This window comes from Colletotrichum jinshuiense, chromosome 4 (genome assembly GCF_051148585.1).
Source record: "Colletotrichum jinshuiense chromosome 4, complete sequence".
Taxonomy (NCBI): Eukaryota; Fungi; Ascomycota; class Sordariomycetes; order Glomerellales; family Glomerellaceae; genus Colletotrichum; species Colletotrichum jinshuiense.
Window position 1 is genome coordinate 4,428,985 of NC_139311.1, and position 23,165 is coordinate 4,452,149.

Consider the following 23,165-nt stretch of genomic DNA (forward strand, 5'->3'; position numbering starts at 1 on the left):
GTCGGCAATACACCATCAGTACCTGCTTGTATCTCAGCCTCCTTTCGCCGCCAAAGCCCAAAGGTATCTGATCTCCTTTCGGAGCTTTAAAGAATCCATTCAAGTGAGTTTTTCTTGTGTTGATTAAATTGCATATCGTCTTCTGCACTCGACTTACTTTTCCTACCGTGCAAAGCTAACGCACCTTTAAGAACCGCAGTCACCTTGCTAGTGACGTGCTTCTTGTCTCGTCGCCTTTTGCATCGTAAGTCATTCATGCGTGGCGAGCATCCTTGAATAATAGCAATAGTCTACATCTGAAGATTGACTAATCATCTGATTTAGCGCTCAATCAAGGAAGGTCGGAATACTGCTTCTTTGACCTGCAAGGATGCCCAACCATCACAAAGCTGTGAGTGCCAATGGGCAGAGAGGCGATGACCAAAGCCGCTTCACGCACGGTGAGGAACGTTGCGTACGTCTTCGAAGACCAGGTAGCCCCTACCCTCACACCAACGCCAATGTTCGGCCTCGACGAACCAGCGTCACCGGCCTTTTATCTTCCTCACCCTTGCAGGTTTTGAGCGAGCGCAACACAAACAAGAAGGTCCAGAACAAAGCTCCTTCCTCAGACCAACCCTCTTCCAAGCCAAGCGGGTCGACCCAGCGAAATACTTCCATTCGATGGGCCACAAACCTTCCTGTTCCTGATCGAAGACTTACCCCCTCTCTTGCTTTCAACGAAGCCACTTCCAGCCCTGAGGCTCGGCGTGTCTCTTTCCAATACAACGATTACGAGCTCTACGGCGAACCCTTTCCCAGGGCTCCTGAGTACAACGAGTATATTGACGAACAACGAGCATACGAGGCAGGAAAGAAATCCGAGAAGGCCCGGAAGAAGCGAGTGACAAGACTTGCCAAGCGCCAGCTCGCCCAGGATAGCGAAGACACCATGGACTTTATTGCATCGAACCAGCACTCTTTTACAGCTGGCTACATTCCACCCCACAAGCGGACTACCAATGTCAAGGCTAACATCGGAAGCCAAGATCTTAACACTACTGGCTATGAAGCCGAGTCCGACACAGAGTCCTCTGGCGACTATCTTAACCCACGAATTCCTCCCTCTGAAGCAGCCAAAAAGCCAGACCCTCTCACACCAACGGCGTTGAAGACCCTTCCAGAGAGACTTGGTGTTGGAAAAGGGATCAAGAAGAGCCATTCTTCGTGGGATGTAAGCGTGGACGATGAGTCTACTTCCAGCGACGAGCGTGTTTTGGACCATTCCAACAATTCCAATAACACTTCCGGTGAAGTCGTCGAAGATTTCATCCCTGGACCAGCCTCTCCTTGGCTTGCTGGTTGGCTCACGACACTCTCTATTAACTGCAAGGCCTCCTTTTTGGAAGACAAGACCCCTGAGCACCAGAACTATGGCGTTGACCCTGCAACCGGAAAGCTCATGAACCACCAAATTGAGCAACCCCCCACATTCATCGACATTGAGGAAGTACAGAAGATGAAGCCCGCCATGGTTCAACGTCGTCGTGACTGGACGAGCAATCTGATCATCCAGCGGGAGATTTCCATCAGGAAGAACCTGATGCGCCGCCAGCAGGAGGAGATGAAGCGAGAGATACATGTCCAGCCAGTGACTATGGGTTGGGAACAGATTCGTACTGAGAGCAGCATGAATACCGCCAAGCCTGCTCAGGCATTTCCCTTGCGTCAGAAGAAGGTTCTTAATGATTGCGTTCTTCGCTCCGGCCAGCCCACTGACGCCAAGGCCTGTGCCGAGATTTACAACATGATCGGCACTGATAATCTACATACGGCTGACGCCAACTCAGTTTCTGCTCTGCAGTTCAAGTTCATCCTCAATGAGTGCAGTGCGGAGAAGCTTCCGTTCGTTGTTGCGGCTTTCCAGAAGGCCGACCTATGCGATGCATCAAACTGGCCATCTCTCGATGCATACCGGCAATACATGCAATGGAAGCAGTCTCAGCCCCAGGAAACCTCGCTTTCCGAACCCACCATCTACGGATTTGCCTTCTTGGCGCCGTATGAGAGAGGCATTGGAGGAGGTCCCGGCATAGCGACTCAGACAGTCAAGGCGACTGTTTTCGTTCACCCTGAGCATCGACGCAGTGGCGTCGGCAGTGCCCTCCTCCATCGACTTCTCAGCCAGACTTCGATCTTGTACCATGGCAATGTCAAGTACAAGTGGAATGATCCGGACGCTGTCGAGGACTCGTTTCACAAGCCCGGTTTTCGGGACGTTCACCGTAAGTCTTTGCATAAACTTTGCCCCCGACTGGATATCACTCAACTGACACGCAACCATATAGGTATCATCGTTCACAGCATAGCCAAAACCGAGGGTGAACAGAACCTCAAGTGGATGGACAACTTTATGATGTCGTTCCAATTCGAGAAGGCTGGTCGTCTGAACCAAGTGTACAAGGTGGATAAACCCCATGGTGCTGAGTGGTACGATCAGATTGTTTGGCAGCACTGGGCGAACAAGATCGATACGCATCGGACGTTCTTTCTCGGCGACGAGTCTGAATGCTCATACGACTATCCTGGAAAGTCGCGTTCTCCTGAAGTTCGCCGAGTCCAGTACCCACAAGATGGCGACAACGGCGAGTGCCGTCATAATAGCTACAACAGTGACGATATCTTTGGCCGCTGATATCAAAGCCATGGCTTACGATCTTTGAGAGCACACACGAGCAAAACTTCCTTACTTATTTGCAACCTCAGCACCTCTCAAGTCTGAGAGCTACGTGGTGTTTCCAAGTCGAGAAACGATTACGCATTGGGGTGAGTACCCATCATCCATAGATGGGATACGACCTGAAAGCTGACAATCCATAGAATTACAGTAGTTCCCCACCCGCAGCAGAGAAACAATGCTCACCAGGGCGGGAAGCCTCCGCTCTCCACAAGCTCTTCTTCCCTATTATTTTTCCTTTTTGTTTCCTTTCCCGAGGTGTAGGGATTCTACAATGACATTGGGAAGCGCCGATTGGACAGCAATCTCGTATTGAAGGGTGGCCCGGCAACAAAATTCCGACTGCAACAGCTTTATCCCATGGCACACGCCCAGCTTCTTTCGCTGTTAATGTCGGCAGTTTGGGATGTTGGGCACGACGTCGATGCGTCTGATGAACCGGTTCATTTTCTTCCCCGTTTTCTTTTTCTCCTCTTCTTTCCCCTTTATCACAACCTCTAGTCGACTGTCAAAGTAAGCCCTTGCACCAGAAGCAGTCAGAGGCAGAATTTTTTTGCCACCGTGGTTTTGGTGGGTATGTTTGAGTTGGGAGAGGATTTTCATGGAAAAAGGGATGGAGAAAATGGTGGTTGTTGGCAGCTACAGATTGTACATTTGCTCGCAGATGACGACGACAACCAGGACTGTTGCCACCCCTCCCGGAGGTAATATCCTGTTTGTTCATTTGGTTGGTCTCTGGCGGCTGCGGTTAATGAGGTTTCGCTCAGAGGGAAACACAGGAGATTCCTGATATGACCTTTTGCTAAGAATTCGACGGTAGATAGCTCAACTTTTCTGATTTTAATACTCCTGGGCCTGTGCAGTGAAATGGGTGAAATGCATGGCACCGGAACATCCTATCAAAAACGATGGACAATTTTTTTTATTTTTTTATTTAAAAAATGAGCACGTTCCGAGAGTCTGCCATCTGTTTTACTCACATTGGTACTTGCTCACGCCCTCCACCCCTTCTTGTTTTACAGGTTCAATCCTCGATAAGCCAAAGCACTCGACCGTCCCGAGTTCCTCGTTTACCTACCTACTTACTACCTACCTCTGAATACCAACACTAGTGATAGAGTCATGAGGCCAGATCGTAGAAACCTCGCTGGTCTGGTCCGACGGCACACGAGATCGCGAGTCCTCGGGAGCCCATCTTGACCGAGAAGCAGATGGTCCGGTTTGGCTAGTCGAAGAAGTAGCCGCAGGCTCCGCTCCCGTAGCATCCGTCGCATTATATGCCAATGCTGGATACATGACCGAAGGATCCGGCCTGGGTCGATAAGTGAACGGCCTAGGTCGGGACAGAGGCGGCACATACTCGGAAGCGCTCGGCCGACCTTCCCGCGTCATTTTCTCAATGGCTATCGCACGCTTCACTCTTGCTTCTTCTGTGAAATCATAGTTCGAGTTCTGCTGCGAGAGCGAGCTGGCTGCGGCATAAGGAGGTAGGCCTGTCGCAGGGTCCTGCGTCACGGGTCTGTTATTATGGGGTTGGGATGAGGGTGTACTTACAACCGCGCTGGGGCGACGGCGGGAGGGCCCAGTGTTGGTTGGGCCCGATGGTTTGGGCTGAGATGGAGCAGAAGAAGCCATGGGCACATTAGAACGCGGAGGATGAGGTCGGGCTGGTTCATTATTCGAATAGACGCTGCTAGCAGCCACGGTCTGGAAATAAGCATTGACTGCGTGCTGGATTTGGGTCTTCGAAGGAGTGAAATTGGGTGTAGAGGTTAAAGCAACAGGCGAAAGAGAACTTTGGGATACTGGTGCGTCGTAAGTCCTCTTTTCCGCACCGGACAAGCTGGTCGCTGGGACACCACCAGTTGAAGACGCAGGTATCGCAGGTTGTTGACCAGATAGGACATGGGTGTATTGGCCCGCACTATACACAGAAGCATCCTGCCAAATGCTCTCCTGCTGGTCGCGAGTCACTTCCCTTCCCATTTCCAATTGTTGATTCGGTTGCATGGTAAGGTCCTGAGGTATAGGGTTGGCAAAGGATGGATGCACCGAGGTGCGGTCAAAAGCATGACCATTGCCGTTTTGAGCAGCCAGTCGCTCGTAAAAGTCCCCGACTAAGTCCTGCCAGGGCTTATTTTCATCGTTGTCGTCGACAGTGACATCGTAATGATCATCAAAAGGGTTGGTAGTACCAGATGCACCTGCATCACCATCAACGCCGGTCCGTTGAGTCGACACCGACTGTCTACCAGAAACGGAAGGCCGATATCCTTGCGCAGATGTCGTGTTGCTGGCCTTTCTCAAGCTACCAAGCGGCGAAGTCTTCTTCAACTGTCGACGTGGCTCTCGCCTACGCCATCGCGCCTTTGCAATCTCTGTACGTAGAGATTGGAGTTCCTGTGCCAACACCGCGCTGTCTTTGTAGATAGTATTTGCATCTCCTGGGAAACAAGCGATCCACGCCTCCACAACCCTAAGGAGGACTGGCTGCCGTCCCTCCGTTCGGGCGAGCAAATGAGCGCGGAGGTCGCCCAGGAAGAGAGGACGAGATCCTATGGCTGACAAAATGCAAGCCTCGCATTGAGACGCAACTTTTTCTAGCAGATCCGGCGGATGGCCATACACCAGTTCGAAAGTGTGGGGATCCAGCCACAAGGCTTGGAAGGCGTTCATTCTCTGAACGAATGCTTGAATAGAAGGTATGAGTTCCGGACCTTTGTCGCCTCTGTCGCGACGTATGCGTTCGCATTGTTCCGTGGCCTCTCTTGTAACCAGTGCAAAAAGACTGCGAATCATCCATGGGTTCAAACCTCGGTGGGATGGGCAGAGCACAGCCGCCTCGGGCATGAAGGAGAGCGGCTGCTTTTCACTCATTTTCATTAAGCCACGCTTGATGAAGTTCATCACATTAAGTCTATCGACTGGTGGGCGAAGACAGTCGCCGGGAAGGTCGCGCATCATCTCTTCTTGCTCCACGAGCCAATGTCCCGGAGGGTGAGCAATGCTGTAGTTTGCTGGGAGATAGAGGTACCGAACCAGCTTTTTGATAGTCGAGGTCGACAAACTGTGAATGCACTGGGCTTGGTCAGACATGTTAGCGAGATTTCGCGAAAGAAATGGTGCTTGTGGGTTGAATCTTGTTCAGGAGTGCTGGCGTCGATGTCAAGGTAATATCGCGGATGTTGAATGAAATTGGTGGTATTGGTGATGTTGTATCTGGAAATTCCAGTTCAAAATTTTGGCATGGAGCAAGAGCAAGGTCCCTTTCTATAGTCGAGTAATAAGGCAGCCAGCCGTACTGCGTGCGAAAGAAACATCCCGAAGTGGGCAGCGGTATCCTTCTTTGATTAGGCTTTTGACCAAGAACATCAAGCTTGTCCCTTTGAACCCAAACCAAACCATGAATGCCCATGCAGTTTTTTTCTTTTTTGCAAAACAAGAGACATTGCGCGGATCGTGTTCAAGATGAACCGCTCTGTTGAAACCCCCGCTGTGGATTTATCTCAAAACGCTCAATTGCATTATTATCTGCGACCTGTCCCAGGCCAGGCATCCCACCAAAGGTCGGGGTTTTGGGCTGCATTGCAGAACAGGACTGCCGACCAATACCATAAAGCATTGGTGAGACGGATGGTTTGCTGCACCTGCACCTGCACATGATCACGTGGGGACGTTGGGAGAATTGGCACTGTCCTGAGTCGTGAGGTCGCATGCAGGAGCGGATATCCCACGGCCAATGCGAGGATGAGGCTGAACCTAGGCAAATGGTGTCTGTGTAAGCAACAAACTCGATGACCAACGAAGAATCCTAACCGTATAAAACTCACAGGACGTGCTCTTTTCTCACTTTGAAAACCGTACAAACTCTGGGCGCTCGAATGATTCGACTGGGGCTATTTGGCTTTTCTGTCAGTCGGAACAAACGCTCAGTGGTCAATCCAGATGGAACCCAAGAGGCTGTTGGCGAGCCAAAGAAGCTCGACATGGTCAGGAGGAATCGCTCTATTGGGCCTGGCGACAAGGCACGACCTCTCTTCTCTCGAGACGTCTCTACTACCAACGCTGTCCTGGCGTGGCTCGATCGTTCCTGCTTGACTCCTTTGTGTTGCTGCGAGCTTGGCCATACCCATCCCGTAAATCACAACCCAAGTAACCCCTACGTTCCGTCAGGCCTGCTATTAAGAGGCAGAACGGGGCTAGTCTCTTGTGAGACTTATGCCGAAAAAAATCAAGTTGCACGAGCGCCATGCCCTTCCATTTCCACCCCCCCATTGTACAGACCTGATATCAAACGGCCCAACTCCCATATCATGCTCGACTTTGTTCGTTATAGACGTAAGGGTTTGAAAACAGCTTAGTATAGCTAGAAATCACGCGTGGTAGCGGTGATCCTGCTCCTGCCTCATTCGTTCCAGTCTGATCTTCGCGGCTTCCGTGCCATCGTCCGGTGTCGCAGGTTCCTTGAACCAAGGGTGCTGCAGTGCCTGCTTTGCTGTGATGCGGTGCTGAGGATCGTAGACGAAAATCTTTCGGAGAAGGTCCAAGAAGTTCTTGAAGTAGGTAGTGTTTGAAGGAATGATATCCTAAAAGTTGTTAGGGAACTGTGGCTACTAGGTTTCTTTGCAATAGTGGGTTGCCAACCTCTAGGCGCCTCATGGCCTTGACAAATCTCTTGGAAGCTCGCGTCGTCTCCGGCGTCGGGTAGTCGAGCTTCAGTCGTTTGAAGTACCTGTGAACGCCATGGTTAGTATTGACCTGACCTTGTCTACTAGTGCACACCACTTACTTCGAAGCTGGGTTTCCGCCGCTTCTTGTGGCCATCTTGTTGACAGCTTGGACGAGAGTAGAGTCTATCCTTTGGCCAACAACCATCTCCATCATCGCGAGGTGTTCTAGGTTGTCATGTGTCTGGAACAGAGCATCGCCAGTGAAAAACTCCACTAGGATGCACCCAATACTCCAGATATCACAGGGAAATGACCACCCGAGGCCCAGAATGATCTCTGGCGCTCTGTAATGCCGGGTAGAGACAACCGAGCTGTGGTATTCGTCTTGGAAGGTAGCGGAGCCGAAATCGATGAGTCGGATTTCCGTGTCCAGCAAGACCCTGCGTTGATTGGCTTGACGGTTGACAGTGGTGGATGACGAGGGTATCTTTCGGTTGTAGGTAAATGTCTGATATGCACTATCACATAGAAGAATATTCTCCGGTTTCAGATCAGTGTGGATGAGATTGAGGTCGTGCAGAACTAAACGTTGTCAGCACTCGTTTGGGGTCACATCTGCAAAAATCGAAAAGGGCACTTACAGGCGACACTCGTAAACAGTTGCCGAGCGAAGCTCTGGATCTGGCTGTTGGGGAAAGGAACAAAACTGTTGCTCTTCAAGAAATCGAAGACGCTTTGTCCAAGGAGGTCCATGACAATGCAAATGTGGCCTCGGTAGTCGAAACAGTCGCGCAGATGGATACACCGATTGCGGTTCTCCTGGTCATTTTCCTTCAGGGTGGCCAGGACTCGCAGCTCGATCCGAGAGGCATCTCGGTACTTTTGTACCGATCGGATGATCTTGATGGCGACCGACTTGTTCCTTTTTCGGTCTCGAGCCTGGACGACCTTGCCAAAGGTTCCTTGGCCGAGGAGTTTTACCATTTGGTCTACAGGAGGTTAGCAGTCTGCATCGGCCAAAGCAGTTGTAGGGCATCAATCTTACATTTATCTGTCAGGTCTGCATCGGGGACAACGATGTAGTGTCCGTCATCATCGTCGACTTTGGCGTTCTTGTTGTAGCCATGCTAAAAGGATATTAGCGCTGATGAGCGCAAGGAACTGGGACGAGAAGACTCACATCATGGACCACACGAACGGGGACATCGGGTGCTTTTTTGGGAGGGTAGGGAGGGGGTTTGTAGCTGACGAAGGGGTCTCCTAGACCTTCAACCTCTCGTTTCTTTGCCTCTTGGGCAATTTGATGTCGAGTTCTCTTCCGCTTCTGGCCGGGCTGAACGTCGTAGTATTCTTGGCCGTTTGACGACAGGGACGTGGCGGCGGTGGTGTGGATGGCCGAGTTCGTCGTCCGATCGGTGGAAATGGTAGACCCGCTGGGGGTACCGTTGTGATGAGGAGTGGTTGTGTGGGAACCGGCGTACTTGTTGTGGTAAACGGGGTCGTATGGCTGGGGTTCGTCGTCTCTTTTCCGCTTCTTGGGAACCGGACGGCTGCTGGCACCATTGGTGGTGATGCCATTGGCGTTGGTGTTGGTATTGGACACGACCGTTACACCGTTGCCGACGGCCTTGCCTTGCTCGGGCTCGGGGGTGTCATCGATGACGATGATTTCCTTGGGAAGGCCATTTTTGTAGAACTTGTTCCAGTCGGGCTCCTTTGATCGCCTTCGCTTGCGACCGGACTGGGAGGATTGGGAGAGGGAGTTGGCAGGCATTGTAGTGATAGAGTAGTTCGCGTCGGGACTCGAAGCGTCTTGGATGGTCCTCGAAGTAGCTGACGAGGCTGAAGGGCCTAGGCCATTTGGACCGGCGTGACTGGCAGAAGAGGTGGTAGAGTAGGCGATGCTCGACGAGTTGGCGTACGAGGGAGGCAGTCTCGTGGTCGCCGTCGAGGAAGAAGTGGAGAGGATTGGGTTCGCTGGCTGACGGTAAGAGGAGCCTGTGGCAGTGGACGCTTGGTACGGCTGATGCGAGTAGGGGTAATGGGGATGATGATAATGCGAGTGAGGAGGCAATGTCGCTGTAGCCGTTGTCGGGGTCGACATGATTCTCCTTGTGTCTTGCCGGTGTCGTGAGAATCACCTTTGGGGCAGAGAGCGAGGACGAGGAAAGAAAGGTTGGATGGTTGAGGGAAGGCAGAGAGCAGGTGGTGTTTCGCAGGCCTTCTCTTTGCGGGTGTGCTGGGCACCGAGTGCTGAGTGCTAGGTACGTGCCCGCTGGTACTTTGGGGGGTCCTCAAATCCAAACAGTGGGCGAGAGAAGAAGGGTGCAGTGTTCAGCGATGGTTCAGTGACGAGTGTGCCCTGCGTGTGGTTCTGTGGTGGGCTGCAGGGTGGTGGGCAAAAACAGCGGCCTCTGCGTCCGTCGCTGCGGTACCGCTAACCTTGAAAAGATACCCGGGGTGTTCGGCCTGGTTTTCCCGAGTCGTGCACGAGTTGTGGCTGGCACGGTTTTGCTGGGGGTGGTGGATAAATGAGGATTCGTTCGATGGTAGGGTAACGCAGGCGAGGGCAGTCTCGTTGGAAGCGTCTTGCTACATCGAAGAAGATGATGCAATGTGGTGAGTGTTTCCGTCCAAAACGAACAAATGCCAGGAGTGGAGGAAGATGGAGGAGGGATAGGGGAGGAGGGAGAGCTGGGAGCTGAGAGAAATAAACACGCCGCAGTGGTGGTGGACGTTGTGGTCAAAAGTGACGAGGTTCCGAGGGATGACCGGCCGCTTCACTTGTCCGTGGGAGTAGGTGGAGGGCCCTGACGGGAGGAGGCGACCAATTGTGGGTTATGGGCGACCTGAGGGGACGAGCACGAGCACGAGAGGAGAGGACAAGGGCGCAGGCGTGGATGCGGGCGAAGGGTGTGCGTGTGAGTGGAAATGGAAGTGGAAGTTGACGAGGGCGGAAGGGCCAGGTGAAGAGAGAGGAGGTACTTGGGCGCGGTGCCTTGCCACCTCTTTGAACGAGGTACCTCTCTGCCTTGGTCGAACACCCGTACGATGGCTGCCGGTTTTATTTTAGTTTATTTGTTTTATTTAGTTTTTTTGCTTTCCTCCCGTCTCGGCTTTTGCTCCTCTCCAGGCCCCAGGCTGTCGACGGTAGACGAGCAACCAAAGCAGACAAGAACGCCGAACAGCAAGGCAAGAAGGAGATTTGGGTGACTGGAACGCCCCAGTTTAGCCCACTTCAAGTCAAGGCAGACATGCCAGCGAGGGAAAATCAGGGACCAAATTTGAGCAACGGAGCGTATTGACGTGTGCACCCCAACCCGTCATAAAATACACTGGCCGTTCGTTGCTGCTTTGCAGAGGTGCGACGTTGTTGGCCTGAGGCGGAGGGAGTCGAGGCGAAGCGCAAAGGCCACCACCCACCGGAAGGGGCATGCATGTACTGCACCTGCCTGAGAAGGTGTATTAGAATTACTAGTCTCTTCCAGCAATTGCCTTCCGCACTTCAGCGGGGTGTCAGATGTACCTCGACTAAGGCAGGTACTTGACAACGGCTGCCATCTGGCGCGATGACGCAGGTATCTGCCACGACCACTCGGTCAACCCAATGTCCCTGCCGTAGCGGAACCAGTGCAGTGCAGCGCAGCGCAGCGCAGGGCGTGCTAGATGCCGCAGTGGACTGGGCTGATTCGACCCGACGGATGCTGCGTACGGATACCGAGCCAGAAACACCACTGTGAGACCGGGGCATCTAGCGAGATAGCCCGTGGGAACAGGAGGGAGGGCATTAGCACGGGCTCGCCTGGTTTGTAGATTGTATCGGCTATTCGTCTCTGGGCTCGAGGGGAAACTGTCCATGTTGAGGTTCCGGCAGGAACAAGGGCCTGTTACTATCACTACAGGTGAGGTGCAGCACGCATTTCGGGCTTGATGCACACCATAGCTACATGGTGCTCGTTTGCAGGTACCTACCTGCTTTCCCTGGACGGATACATTTGTCGGATGCCGCGTTTCCTCTGGTCGTTTGTTCTTTGGTTTGAGGTTTCATTCCACTCGTTCCTTGCTCGAGTCGCCGACGCGGAAACCGCGACTGCAAATGGTAAGACAGACACGGGCACGGAAGGCACCGCCGGTCTGCGAGAGGAAAGAGCGAGAACAGCTGCCTTCCCCAAAAACTGGAGCTGCACCACACCAACCAAGTCGGTGGCAGCGACGGAAGGAGCACATGAGGCAGGGAGCGCTGTTCTCTGGCGGCTGCGTTCTAGCGTCATGGTTGGCGCGGTGGCTCGCGAGACAGAACTGTCTTTTTTATTTTTATTTTGTATTCTTTTACCATCCAGACTGTGACAAAGTCTGCTGCGAGGACACACCCACAGTGTAAAGAGATCCCAGCTTACCCCAAAGTTCAAACAGCCATTCCGCCAACGGCCCATTGCCATTGTCCGTCCTCTCATCGCATTCGCCCCCCCCTCATCGCCCACCACCCAAGCCGTCACTCCAGTCCGTCCCTCTTGAACCGGACGTCACCCGCTGGCTCTTTCCTTTTCCAGCCAGAAACCGCACCACCACCACTACCCAACCGTGCGCCTATCTGAAGACAGGCAAACACTCATTCAAGGCATTCAGGCCAAAAACTCGACGATTTCGTTCAACTTCACGTCCAAAATGTTTTTTCCTCCTCCACCCAAGGTACAGTAGTTCCGGGCACGGTTCGAACCTCCGTTTGTCCCCGTCCTGTCTCCAGCATCGTGGGCCCTGCGACCCTATGACTTCACCTTGTCACGCTCACGGAATCAAGACACGCCAATCCAGTGGCCGGGGACGGCTTCACGCTCCCCTCACCCACTTTACGCACTTGGCGGGTCGCTTTGGAGCCCGCCCTCCACCCCAACTTCCCTGGCCGCCAATCTGCCTCCACGACAATTATCCAGATAGGCTTAGCGTCCCGCTGGTCTGGGCAGTCCGACAAGTCGCCTCTCTCAAAGTCACATTGTTGCACAGCTCGTCGCCGTAACACTTTGCACACTGAGTATCCCTTGTAAATCTGCTCCCACGCAGTGTTTGGTGTGAACGTGAACAGTCTCATGCCTGGACTATCACGGTAGACTAGACCGATCTGGACCATATCAGACCAGTCCAGGCCAGGCCAGTCCAGTCCGGTCCGGTCCGGTCTGGATATACAGGCACACACACACACATACACATATTAACATAGAGCCGAACTCCAACTACGACACGGCTGCTGACGAGGTGGACTAGTGAATGGTTGGATGAAATGATACGGCCCCCCCGCCAGCCGGCCCCAGTGCTACCGCTTCTCGGCAGGCAGGTTAGACGGGCAACCTGACATATCGGTTTTGCTGCTGACAAAGGAACCCTGTCCATCTTACTCTATTTCGCGGATACGCGACCCAGCCATCACACTTGACTTCTCCGAATCCCATACCCGTTGAACGCTGCAATACGTGGGAAGGGTCAAGCACACACAGGTGCGATGGGGTCCCAGATGGAACCCAGCTCGTAAACATATGGTTAAACATCACGTCTTCGTCTCGGTGGGCCCTTCTGGTTATCTTGCCGTCAATGTTTGGCTTTGTTATGCTTGCCTCGTTGCTTCACTGCCTCGTGGCACTTGGGATTGCCGCAACCTGGCGGCGGGTTCCATTCCAAACACAGCCCAAAGCATGATCCACACATTCCAGGCAGTTAGCCAAGGTGTGAGCGCCCCGAAAAAGACCGAAGAAATAGTCCTCCGGATCAAGACGCATGGCCCAGAGAGCTCAACATGAACCACGGAAACCGAACCGTTGGAACCATTCACTCAGCCAGCAAGCACTGGCCGTCTTGAGTTTTTCACATCCCTATGGATACCGCCGGGTTTGATCTGATCCCATCGTCTCCTCAATGGCAACCCACTGGTGCACGCACTCACAGCACAATCGCCGACAATCTCCAAGCACTTCCTAGCGTCTAGATCCTTGCCTCCCGTTCAAAGATGCGCCAATCGAGCTCTTGGTGGACAGCACCTCATGGCGCCATCGGCCAACCACAGACGCAGGTCAAGGCGACAGTGGGGAGAGGGAGGCAAAGGGTCGCAGCCACCACGACGCTTGTGAAAGGATGCACTCGATAGAGAGGCACAAGACGCCAGCTTACATACTCTAGACGAGAGGAAGCCGCCTTCTCCACGCTTTACTCCAACAGCACAGGGCAGGGCAGGGCAGACACACCCTCTTGTGCTGTCATTAGCCCCTCCCTCCTGTCTCTCAACCAACACCATGCTTGCATTGGGAGCCCGCGTAACTCCAGTGCTCTCCATCATCCGCGAAGTTACGCTCCTAACGCTGTCAAAGTCCCACTGCGATACGTATTTTTCTCGTCTCGTCCACGATTGGATCCCAACGTCACAGTGCAGTCCACCCACCGGCCCTCCGATGGCTTATCCTTTCGACGAAGGAGAAATAGCATTCGAGGGCATTGACCCACTGCCAGGGCGACGTTTGCTCATGGGCTCTTTCCCACCGTGCTGACCCAGTTAGTACGTGGCGTAAAGTGCCTGCATGACTCCAGGATATTGAACCCGTGGACTTGGCAGGCATAGGCCTAGATGCTGTGCCTCGCCACGAAACATTGGTGCTGAGAGTCCCAGAGCAACCGACCTATATCTTCCCCTCATTAAGAGCAACAAAAGATGGGATGGGGTTACTCGGGTGCTAATGTCAACATGACGGGTATCAAACATCGCCCATCCCTCTCCAATGTTGTGCAGATAACTTTCGCGCTATTGCTTACGACAAGCATCTCCATCCGAGTGAGCAGCGGCTCGCATACCCTCTCTTACTGTTCCCGTCCCCTGCTTCATCCCAGGGCTGAGCAAGCTGGTGCCATCTGCCACCCAAACTGACGGCTGCGAAGTTTCAGTTCCTTGAGCGAAAACACGCCGCCGGCCCATTCGGTCTTTTTTTTTCTTTCCTTATTTTTTTTCTCTTGTTTCTTTCGCTGCCAAAGCCTTGATCCGTGTTTTGTCACAGGTTCGACCCGTCGTCTTTCGCTACAAATACTAGAAGGTTGACATATCTCCGACCATCCCCTCCCCTGCCAGCTACTGACTACAGTAGGGTATCTCTGGGGGGAGGGCAAAAAAAGGGGTGGTTGGAAAGTCACAAACCATCACAGCGGGCGGCCACGGTGCGTGTGTTTAAATACCGGGGGGGGGGGGGGCTGGCTCAACTCTTCCCTCGTCGCCCATCCACAGGACGATCAGTGCCAAGGGATGCGGCAAGGACCGAGTCGTCCTGGAGGGAAAATACAAAATATTGGAGCACAGATGATGAGAATTCGAATATTCAGAAAGCACTCGCTGGGTGTCATGACTGGTAGGTGAATTTCGTATACTGCTTATGAATCACATACAAATGCGTGATATCAGTATGCCCGCATCCTCTGTGGCAACCTACAGTAACTGGCGCCTTTGACACGGTGGTCTATTCAAAATAGCCTCCTGGGCAAACGGGTCGTCTAGTGGATTGCAAACTAGAAATCTGGAAGAGACGCTTTGCAGAACATCGTCACTGGTGGGCAGCGGCAAGCCAGCCTCAATAAACCACAAGTAACCCCGCTGATCCTTCGTCTCTCCGCCGGTGGCGATTCCTTGCCAAGCGCACAGTTTTGTAAGCTCGTCGTTGGGGTGGTGTAGTGGTGGCACCACATGATTTCACTCCTGTCCATTAAAAATACCAGCCGTCGTCACAGCACATTTCTTATGTTCATTTGCATCCGCCGGTGACATCCTGCGACCGAGCCATCTTAGGAGCCGTTGCAAGACCGACGTCGAGAACCAGGAAGACGACGCCTCAACCTCATCAAGTCCGGCTGCGCGTACTCCCATGGTGCCGCTAGGTAGTACTTCGCTTTTGGCTTTGCCTTGGGCTGCGCGGACTTGGCCGATGCGCGCCTCACGGCGCCGTTCACACTGGCTTGATGTCGCCCGTTTGCCGCTTCTCAGCCTGACTTAACACCCCGGTTCACATATTCGAAAATCACACACGGAGTTACGTTGAACACAATTACGCCTTTTCCCCAGCCCACTTCATAATTCAAGAATAGGTGACCTTGGTCTGTGATTGAGGATTCTCAACCTAATGTAGCCCAATGAGTTTACAAGCATGCTGCATGCGTCGGATCTTTGTGTATGGCTTGAGCTCCTCCGTAGGCGCATCGAGACAAACAAGTTCCTGCATAGTTGGCACCCGGTTAAGCATTATTGCCTGCTTGAATCATGGGCCATAGGTTGGACAGGATCAGCAGAGTTCCCGTGCCAAGGGCAACTTGAGGGCGTGAAACACTTCCCACGTCCGATCTGACACCGGGTTCTCAGTACCATATTGAGCTCGTCCGGGGGCGGAGGTCCCCCTGACGGATGCGATTGCGACAAACATCAAAGGGGGAGCGCATCATAGATGCTCGGCAAAACCTTCCTGTCGTATCCTGTAACTACGACATGCCGCGCCTGGATGGCCCCTTGAAGCAATTGCCTAGCTATTATCTAGATGCCCCTGTTGAAGACGACGAGGCCGCCCTCTCCGCCGCGGCCATGGAACTCGGGCTCCAGCTTGTCGGCGCTGATGCTCTGACGTTGCGGGAAGACGGCCAGGGCCAGAGGAAGCACCGCATAGCTCGTCACCAGGATAAGACCAAGGTTGACTGGCACCGTAAGGCGCGGGCGCTGCTTCAGCCACTCCTGCTTTTGAAGACGAACAAGAACCAAGGGCGGGATGACCATGATGGGCGTGGAGTTGAAGACGCGACTGGCGGCAGTCTCGCCGACGGCAATCTGGGCGGCCTTCTTGCTACGGCCAAGGGACTGCGGCTGACCAGCGCCCTCTCCCTCCTCCTTCTCCTTGCGCGCGCGCTCGACTTCTGAGAGCACGGGGAAGACGTCGATGCCGGTGCGCATCTCCTCGCCGCGCATGAGGAGGACGTTGAGGAAACCGGCCGAGGCCACGGCGGCGAAGGGCACCAATCGGGTGAGGGTCATGCGGGTCGCCGGGGTGAGGTTGCGCAGGCGCGGTACAAGCTTGTTCAGACCGACGGCCACACCGCACGAGACGGAGACGGCCATGGCGTAAGACTCGCCCAGCTTGCGCCAGGAGAGGGGGGAGGACTTGTTGGCGTTTGCGGAGTTGATGGCGACGTTGAGGGACTGGTTGACGACTTGCCATGCCACGGTGCCCATTGTCTGCATCTATGCGTTAGGACTCCTCTGGCTTCTAGGCGACCTGGTAGAGATAGGTAAAGGGGACAGGGGGAAGGGGGGGGCTCACTCCAAGTCCAGGCTGGAGCATACCGGCCGTGACGACCAAGTTGGTCAAGACGAAGGCGGACATGCGGAAGGGGAGGAGGACCGGTTCGCCGGTATCTGGACGGCGCACGCGCGCGTGTTAGTCGGAAGAGCAACAAGCCCGGCGCCCATCGCGGGGGTGGGTTTTTTTCTTTTCTTTTTCTATGGGCTTGTCGCACCTGGGTGGAGGGTCGAGTCGACGACCTTCTTGGCCTGCCAGAGCTCCGGCGTCATCCTCGGGATCTTTCCTTGCTTGTAATCGGTGAGGAGGGACTTGGCTTGCTCCAGGCCCGTGCTGCCGACGAGGAGAGTGCTATAGGAGGGCAAAGTGACATGTCAGCCAGTGTCCAGCTACGAACGTGAGGGCGAAAATCGTGGTGTTGAGGCACGCGAGCACCTCTCGCGAGGCGCAATGCGCGCGCAAAGGGACAATGGCAGAATGGTGACATACCTGGGATCCGTGAGGCCTAGATTGTGTCGTACACGGCCCCAGTACGTGCCGAGGTCGTACTGCGAGACGGGCAGCTCGCGGCTGCCGGGGAGGGAGGCCGACATGGTGGGCGAGGAGGACTGAGACTAGAAGCAGGGGAAGATGGCGAGTTGTCGGGCGACGACAAGAGGCCCCGATTGAGGTTCGTCGAGGGTATAAGGCAAGGTGAGGGGCAAGTAGGTATGAACGGGGGTACGGGGCACACGGGAGCGGTGCCGACGCTGTAACACGACCCCTCGTTTTTGGAACTTGTTGCTTCGGCCGGGCGGTGAGGTTTCGTGGGAAAAAAAGGCGTGGAATGGCACACGCGAGAGCGCCGGACTGAAAAGCTGGGTATCGTCGGATGAGCTCCCGAGATCGGTGGGGAGAGAGCACACTACTTGCCAATGGGCCTGGGTTATCCGCGCGCTGGGATTGGTCAAGGACTGCAGCTGGTGGCAGGGGAGGGTTCTCGGTATCTGGCGGGCGATGCTGGGCGGCTGTCGACGGGTTGTCGAGTTGCTTCGTCGCCGTCAAAGCACCAGGTTCAGTGCCAGCAATGTAGCCAAGCCCCTGCATCGAAAAGAAAAAAAAAGGAAAGAAAAATCCACGAATAGGGAATTGATTAAATAGACAAAGTGTGAAAAATGAAGGAGAGGCCAAAAGTAACGTGCTGCCAAGTGAGTGACCATCAAAAGCACATTTTCGAGATCGCAAAAATTGGCAAGAAATGCAAAAGAAATGTCCGACCTACGTAGGGATCGAACCTACAATCTTCAGAGTATGACTAGGAAAGCCGAAATCTGACGCGATGCCATTTCGCCAGCAGGCCTGGATGCTTGGAATGAATAAATCTTAGCCTATGGACCACTATCCTGTGGGGCTTCCTTGCGCTGGGGAGAAACTGCGGGGAAGGTCACTGTGCCGTGTTCGATATGGACCAGACGGAGGCAGTGCCGATGGGGACCGGCATCTCTTGGGAGGGGCTGGGCCTTCTTATTGTGTTCAAAGACGTAGAATTTCAGCTCTGCTATATCTAAGACCGACTTTATTCCTGGAGGGGGAAAAAAGGAAAAGGGAAGTGAAAAAAGAAAAGAAAGTGGTGCTTGCCATGGTACCTGCGATGCTTGGGAGGGCAAGACTCAGCAATAGAAACAGCAGGAAAGCCCCCTTTACGCCTTTCTCTTATACAGTCGCGCTGTCTAGCACTCCCTTCAACAGAACCGACCTTCGAGGCGTCGACTCTCGGTACACGTGGACAACCAGCCACCCAGTTCACGTGTTATGATAGGCTCTTCAGCGTGCCTCGGTTTTTCCTTTTTCACTTTCTTTTTCCTTTTGTCTCAAGGTGTGTTTCGTTTCCACCCCCGCGATAGTTTAGGGTGGGTGGCATCGATCCGGGTCGTTCGAAGCACCTTGGAAAACGAAAACGACAGCTCGGGTTCTCGAGCAACCATTGACCATCAACTATATCTGATAATTGTGCAAAACGGGCTTCCTCCGAGGAGTCTCGGCGAAGTCTCCATTGCCTCTTAAGTATCAACTAACCATTTCCATACCACAAAGTACTATTCTCAATGTAACTAATATATATTCCTCAGGGCCGTCTCTAAATCAGGCAACCAATAACAATAGCTCAGTCATAAATCTTTTTCCGGCGACATACTCTCGGTGATAGGCCTAGAATTATGATGCTTTTGATACTTGAGTACTATGGAGAGATCGATAGATTTTTTTCATCGACTGCTTGATCTAATATAAAGCCTTCCATATGGCGTTCAGGTGATCCAAGCGGCCCATATTTGAACTCAGTGGTTGGAACATGACTCTCGCCAAAATCCAGCCATGTAGTGGTTCCAAATCGATATCGTGTTCCCGACTTCTTTTGTCATCTCGTAGAAGCTCATATATGAACAGGGGCATGTGTTGCCTCCGTCGCTCTCCATGGGTTCTTTTGTTTGCTTCAATCTCGTCGATATTGGCCGGCGACGGGCCCCTTTCGCTTCCTTCCGAAGCCAGCACAACGCACTTTAAGAAACCAACAGTGGATCACACAATATACAACCCAAATATGTATACCGAAGTCTCCTGGCATGTGCCTGGCCACGACAAATACCGTAGTTATGCGCACTAGCCCCTTGGGCTCTGAGTCTGCCTTGTGGTCACTCTTTCTCGCCGACGGCATCCCCAATTCTTGACGGTAAGGACACTGATATGTGCCAAGGAGATGTCCACAGAATCGTGTGAAATTCAATCGGATCAACGCGCAACGTCAGCACGGCAGAGCCCTCGGTCGAGGCACCGTGTTACCGCAAGAACCGAGAAAATCAAGCACAATCCTGACGGTGGGGGGAGACTTTCTGGGCCCAGTTCGATGACTGCATAGACCCCACAATGGCTACCTCGACGCCTTTGTTGGGCCAAGTGGTCGAGGCGATGAAGTCGATCTTTTTACAGAGACCGTATCCGGATCCTTGAAGATGATACTATCTGACTTGTGGTACTAGCGACCTCAGCCAGGTCCCTTCAACTTCCAGGTCTGGGTATAAGGGATTGGTCGTCCATATTCTATCCAGTCAAGTTCAGGGCGATCCACCTTTCAAGAAACACAGCTCCATCTAGAATCGAACGGGGCCGTATCGGTACCTATACTAACCTGTTGGAAATAATGGCCTTTGCTCCTTAGTACGTGGCAAGCATCGCTTCGGCTATGTCACTTCCCGGCATCGGCTTGGTAGCCTTTGCAGGTTTCTCTTGGCATTAAGACAAACGTCTCGGTTGTTTTCAGAGTTGTTTACATGGGATATTGTATTCCGGATGTGGCTTTTTCCTGCCATAAGCTCCAATTCCAGTCGAATACTCTAATCACCGATTCATGTTCGCAGCTTTAATATAAGTCGCTAGAAAATCAGCGGCTTACATCCCCGTGTTCTTGTCTAGGCCCCATCTTCCGACAATGGGTCCGGTGAAGTTATCGAAAGCATGGAGAGTGATTTGCGAATATTGACCATCGTACACCCGCCAAATAGTCAACCAAGCCTTGCCATTTTTTAGTCTTAGTTCAAGATCTGTTAACATAGTTTATGGGTAGCGAGAATGATGGTACTTGCAGGCTTTCCAGTGCGCTCTTTTTTTACGCTGCCAATACAACCTATGAAGCCACAATTGGATTATCTAGATAACAACAGAGGGGCGCATTGTGTTTGATTGGAGAAACATCAGAATGCTAAGTGGTTCGGGGCGGAGGTCGGGTTGCACAAGGCATGACGTTTACGTACGTCGATGTTGGGCGTCATCTGGACGACTTGGTAGTATGTGTAATAGGCAAGTGCGGCGAGTTATCTTGGGGAAAATCTTGTTAAAATAGTTAAATTCAAGCTTCTATATGACTAGATGAAGTCACACAGCTCTATGAAAATTATTTTCAATCTTGAGATATTTAACGATGTTTTTGTAAATATTCGTAATAAATGTGTCAGCTAGTTTACCAGTAAATTTTGCTGATGCTTGAGTTTTTCTTCCTGTTTTTCTCTTTGGGATAACCAGACGAAAAGAGTAGCCCGAATGGTATCTTCGCTTCGTGCGACGATGATCAACGTCGACCTAGTCTCTTGATGTTGACTTGACCACCACCTCGGACTTCACCCAAATGGTCTGGCTGCCGCCCTTTCCTTCCTCGCTAAATCGACCGTCATTAAATGTGTCGTTCGCCTGGTCGTGGTGGTATTCTGGGCCCAGTATCGAGTCAACGCTATTGTCGTCGCCGAACCCTTTCCCAGTGGACTTCGTGCTGATTCCTTGGGTTCTATCGTCACTTCGGTTGGCGATTCTTCCCAAGTCCAAGTCCGGCGTCTTCAAACCAACTCTAACGGTGTAGTCGGTGCCACCTATCGTCTTTAACCCAAAGGCGTTGGCGGAACCGGTCATATCTCTCGTATATGGCCCAGTAGGGTTACTTCCATTCCGAGACGACCACTTATTAATCCAGCCCTTGAACAGAGGACGACAGACGGGAATGCCGATGCACACCATGGTAACTGCTAGTTCGGCCGCATGCCAGATGATCAGACCAACCGTATCCTCTGTCGAAGAAGTCTTATGTCAGTAACCTCGGAATTCTCTATGCTTCTAGGATATTGATCTCTACGCGCGACTAGAGGCCTTGGGCTCGGTGACTCACTGGTAAAATTCATGCTACTTAGATTTTTGAGCTCCAATGCTCTTTGTATTCCACATGCACCAGCACTGGGAGAAGTCTCAGTTTCTTCCTTACAACCAAAGCGAAACAACGTCTTTCTTGAAAGACAAGGCAAGAAGAAGACTCACATTACGCCCAGACTCATGCTGATGTTGATGAGCAGCTTCTCCCTCTGCGGCATCTGGACATTCCACAACAGTGCCCATGGTGTGATGGCATACCAAAAGTCAACGACCACACTCCAAGCTCCAGCGGCGGTGGATATGGGACCAGGGTCGATATGACAGATTCCGTCAGGGATAAATCTGTTCCAGAGAAACTCCACCGGTGTACATGAGAACCAGAACACCAGAAGCGAAACCACGACGAAAACGAAGAGAATGATGACAGGGACAAGAACAACGATCCGGTGTATGCGCGTGTTCACGAGCCGGAGGAGGAACAATGCAAGTGATGCCTTGGACACGACGGTGCCGAAAACGAGAATTGTCTGGCCGATGGCCTCGTATAGAATGGCTCTTGAAACGTCGTACGGTGTTTCGATTTCAAAGATGTTTCTACCAAAGCCGTAAAAGGATGCGATCGTAAGCATGACATCGTAGGCGACGAAAAGAGTCTATTCAATGGGTTGGTTAGTCACTGGAAGATGCTCACTACCAGACGAGGGCCCAACGTCATCACACTTACAAAGGCAAAGTTGAAGAAGTGATCATCCATGCCGTAAGCTTGAAGCACAAAAATCCGCGTGTAAAGCCTTGAAATGACAAAACAGAAAGTAAGGCCAGTCAAGGCCCATAGAACGCCGAGCGCCATAGGCGCATCGCCGCCTGGTCCAATCATTGTCAATCTGCGCTGATCTCAAAATCGAGACAACGAAGCAGAAGAGGAGAAGGACGGCAAAGACGATCTAGGATCTAGGTTGGCGCACCCGTCAATTAAAGCTCTGTGGTACGTCTCCCCCTTATCCTTACCCGCCCACGAGTGTCCCTGGTCAGAAACTAGCTAGGAGGTGGTGGCAGCGAACCTGGAGCGAGGCATGGAGGGTCAGACTCTCAAGACCTTGTTCTACCTAGTGTAAGAAGCATGGCTCAGCAAGCGGATGGGTCACATAATTACAAACCCACTGCCCCTTACGACTAAGCTTGACAGGTCGATCACTTGCCGAAACAAGGTGATGGGAGGCCATTTGTGGATAGCTTCCGCGGTTTACCCATGGCCGGCTCAAACGAAGGGTTGAGGAGATCGTCGCTATATGCAAGGGGAATTGCTCAAGATCCACTAGAGGTCAAAGCACGCACGACACAAGATGTTGCCGTATCGAGGTTTTCTTGGAAAGATGGGTAGACCCGCCGGGACCATTATTCTTCAACGGTCGCTGGTCTCCACCCTTATGATTTCATCGAAAATTCCCTCTGGCCGTGTGAGGAAAGGGGCGGGGACTCAATCAACATGCGGTTGACAAGAACTTGCGGTCGATTCCTATAAACTTAACATGCTCAAGAGAGTTTACTTAAAAAGAACCTGGTTGATGTAGACGATGGCTTGGCAATTTCGAGGAGAGACATGGACCTCCGTATTGAATGGCGTCGCCGCCGGGTAAACAAAACGATTGCGGTTTTTTTGGCATCTGAACTGCATAAACTGCCTATCTTTGGTTGTTACATCAAGGACCTGGCTCGTCATACGTCACACAGCAGTCAAGGAGGAGGGGCTTTCGCCAGCTCTTGTTTGAGCACCATGGCCAACGTTGACATTGCGAACTACCCTAAGCC

The 23,165-nt window shown here is 52.7% G+C and overlaps 5 protein-coding genes across 5 annotated transcripts; 1 reads left to right on the plus strand and 4 right to left on the minus strand.

Moving 5' to 3' along the window:
* Positions 1 to 370: 370 nt before the first annotated feature.
* Positions 371 to 2,674, plus strand: EsH8_IV_001103 (uncharacterized protein; the record flags this gene model as incomplete). Its single annotated transcript, XM_083265993.1, has 2 exons — positions 371 to 2,264; positions 2,328 to 2,674. 2 exons carry the CDS (start codon positions 371 to 373, stop codon positions 2,672 to 2,674), a joined length of 2,241 nt encoding a protein of 746 aa, XP_083124888.1.
* A 1,131-nt stretch (positions 2,675 to 3,805) lies between these two features.
* Positions 3,806 to 5,812, minus strand: EsH8_IV_001104 (uncharacterized protein; the record flags this gene model as incomplete). Its single annotated transcript, XM_083265994.1, has 1 exon — positions 3,806 to 5,812. One exon carries the CDS (start codon positions 5,810 to 5,812, stop codon positions 3,806 to 3,808), a length of 2,007 nt encoding a protein of 668 aa, XP_083124889.1.
* Positions 5,813 to 7,089: 1,277 nt separating this feature from the next.
* Positions 7,090 to 9,490, minus strand: EsH8_IV_001105 (kinase-like domain-containing protein; the record flags this gene model as incomplete). The annotated part of the gene is made up of 6 exons (XM_083265995.1): positions 7,090 to 7,302; positions 7,361 to 7,448; positions 7,506 to 7,968; positions 8,028 to 8,375; positions 8,432 to 8,513; positions 8,567 to 9,490. The coding sequence occupies 6 exons, from the start codon at positions 9,488 to 9,490 to the stop codon at positions 7,090 to 7,092; spliced, it is 2,118 nt and encodes a 705-aa protein (XP_083124890.1).
* Positions 9,491 to 15,931: 6,441 nt separating this feature from the next.
* On the minus strand, positions 15,932 to 17,281 carry EsH8_IV_001106 (Tricarboxylate/iron carrier; the record flags this gene model as incomplete). Its single annotated transcript, XM_083265996.1, has 4 exons — positions 15,932 to 16,624; positions 16,710 to 16,804; positions 16,906 to 17,039; positions 17,178 to 17,281. 4 exons carry the CDS (start codon positions 17,279 to 17,281, stop codon positions 15,932 to 15,934), a joined length of 1,026 nt encoding a protein of 341 aa, XP_083124891.1.
* A 3,517-nt stretch (positions 17,282 to 20,798) lies between these two features.
* Positions 20,799 to 22,233, minus strand: EsH8_IV_001107 (uncharacterized protein; the record flags this gene model as incomplete). The annotated part of the gene is made up of 4 exons (XM_083265997.1): positions 20,799 to 21,277; positions 21,376 to 21,389; positions 21,522 to 22,009; positions 22,081 to 22,233. The coding sequence occupies 4 exons, from the start codon at positions 22,231 to 22,233 to the stop codon at positions 20,799 to 20,801; spliced, it is 1,134 nt and encodes a 377-aa protein (XP_083124892.1).
* Positions 22,234 to 23,165: the final 932 nt, after the last annotated feature.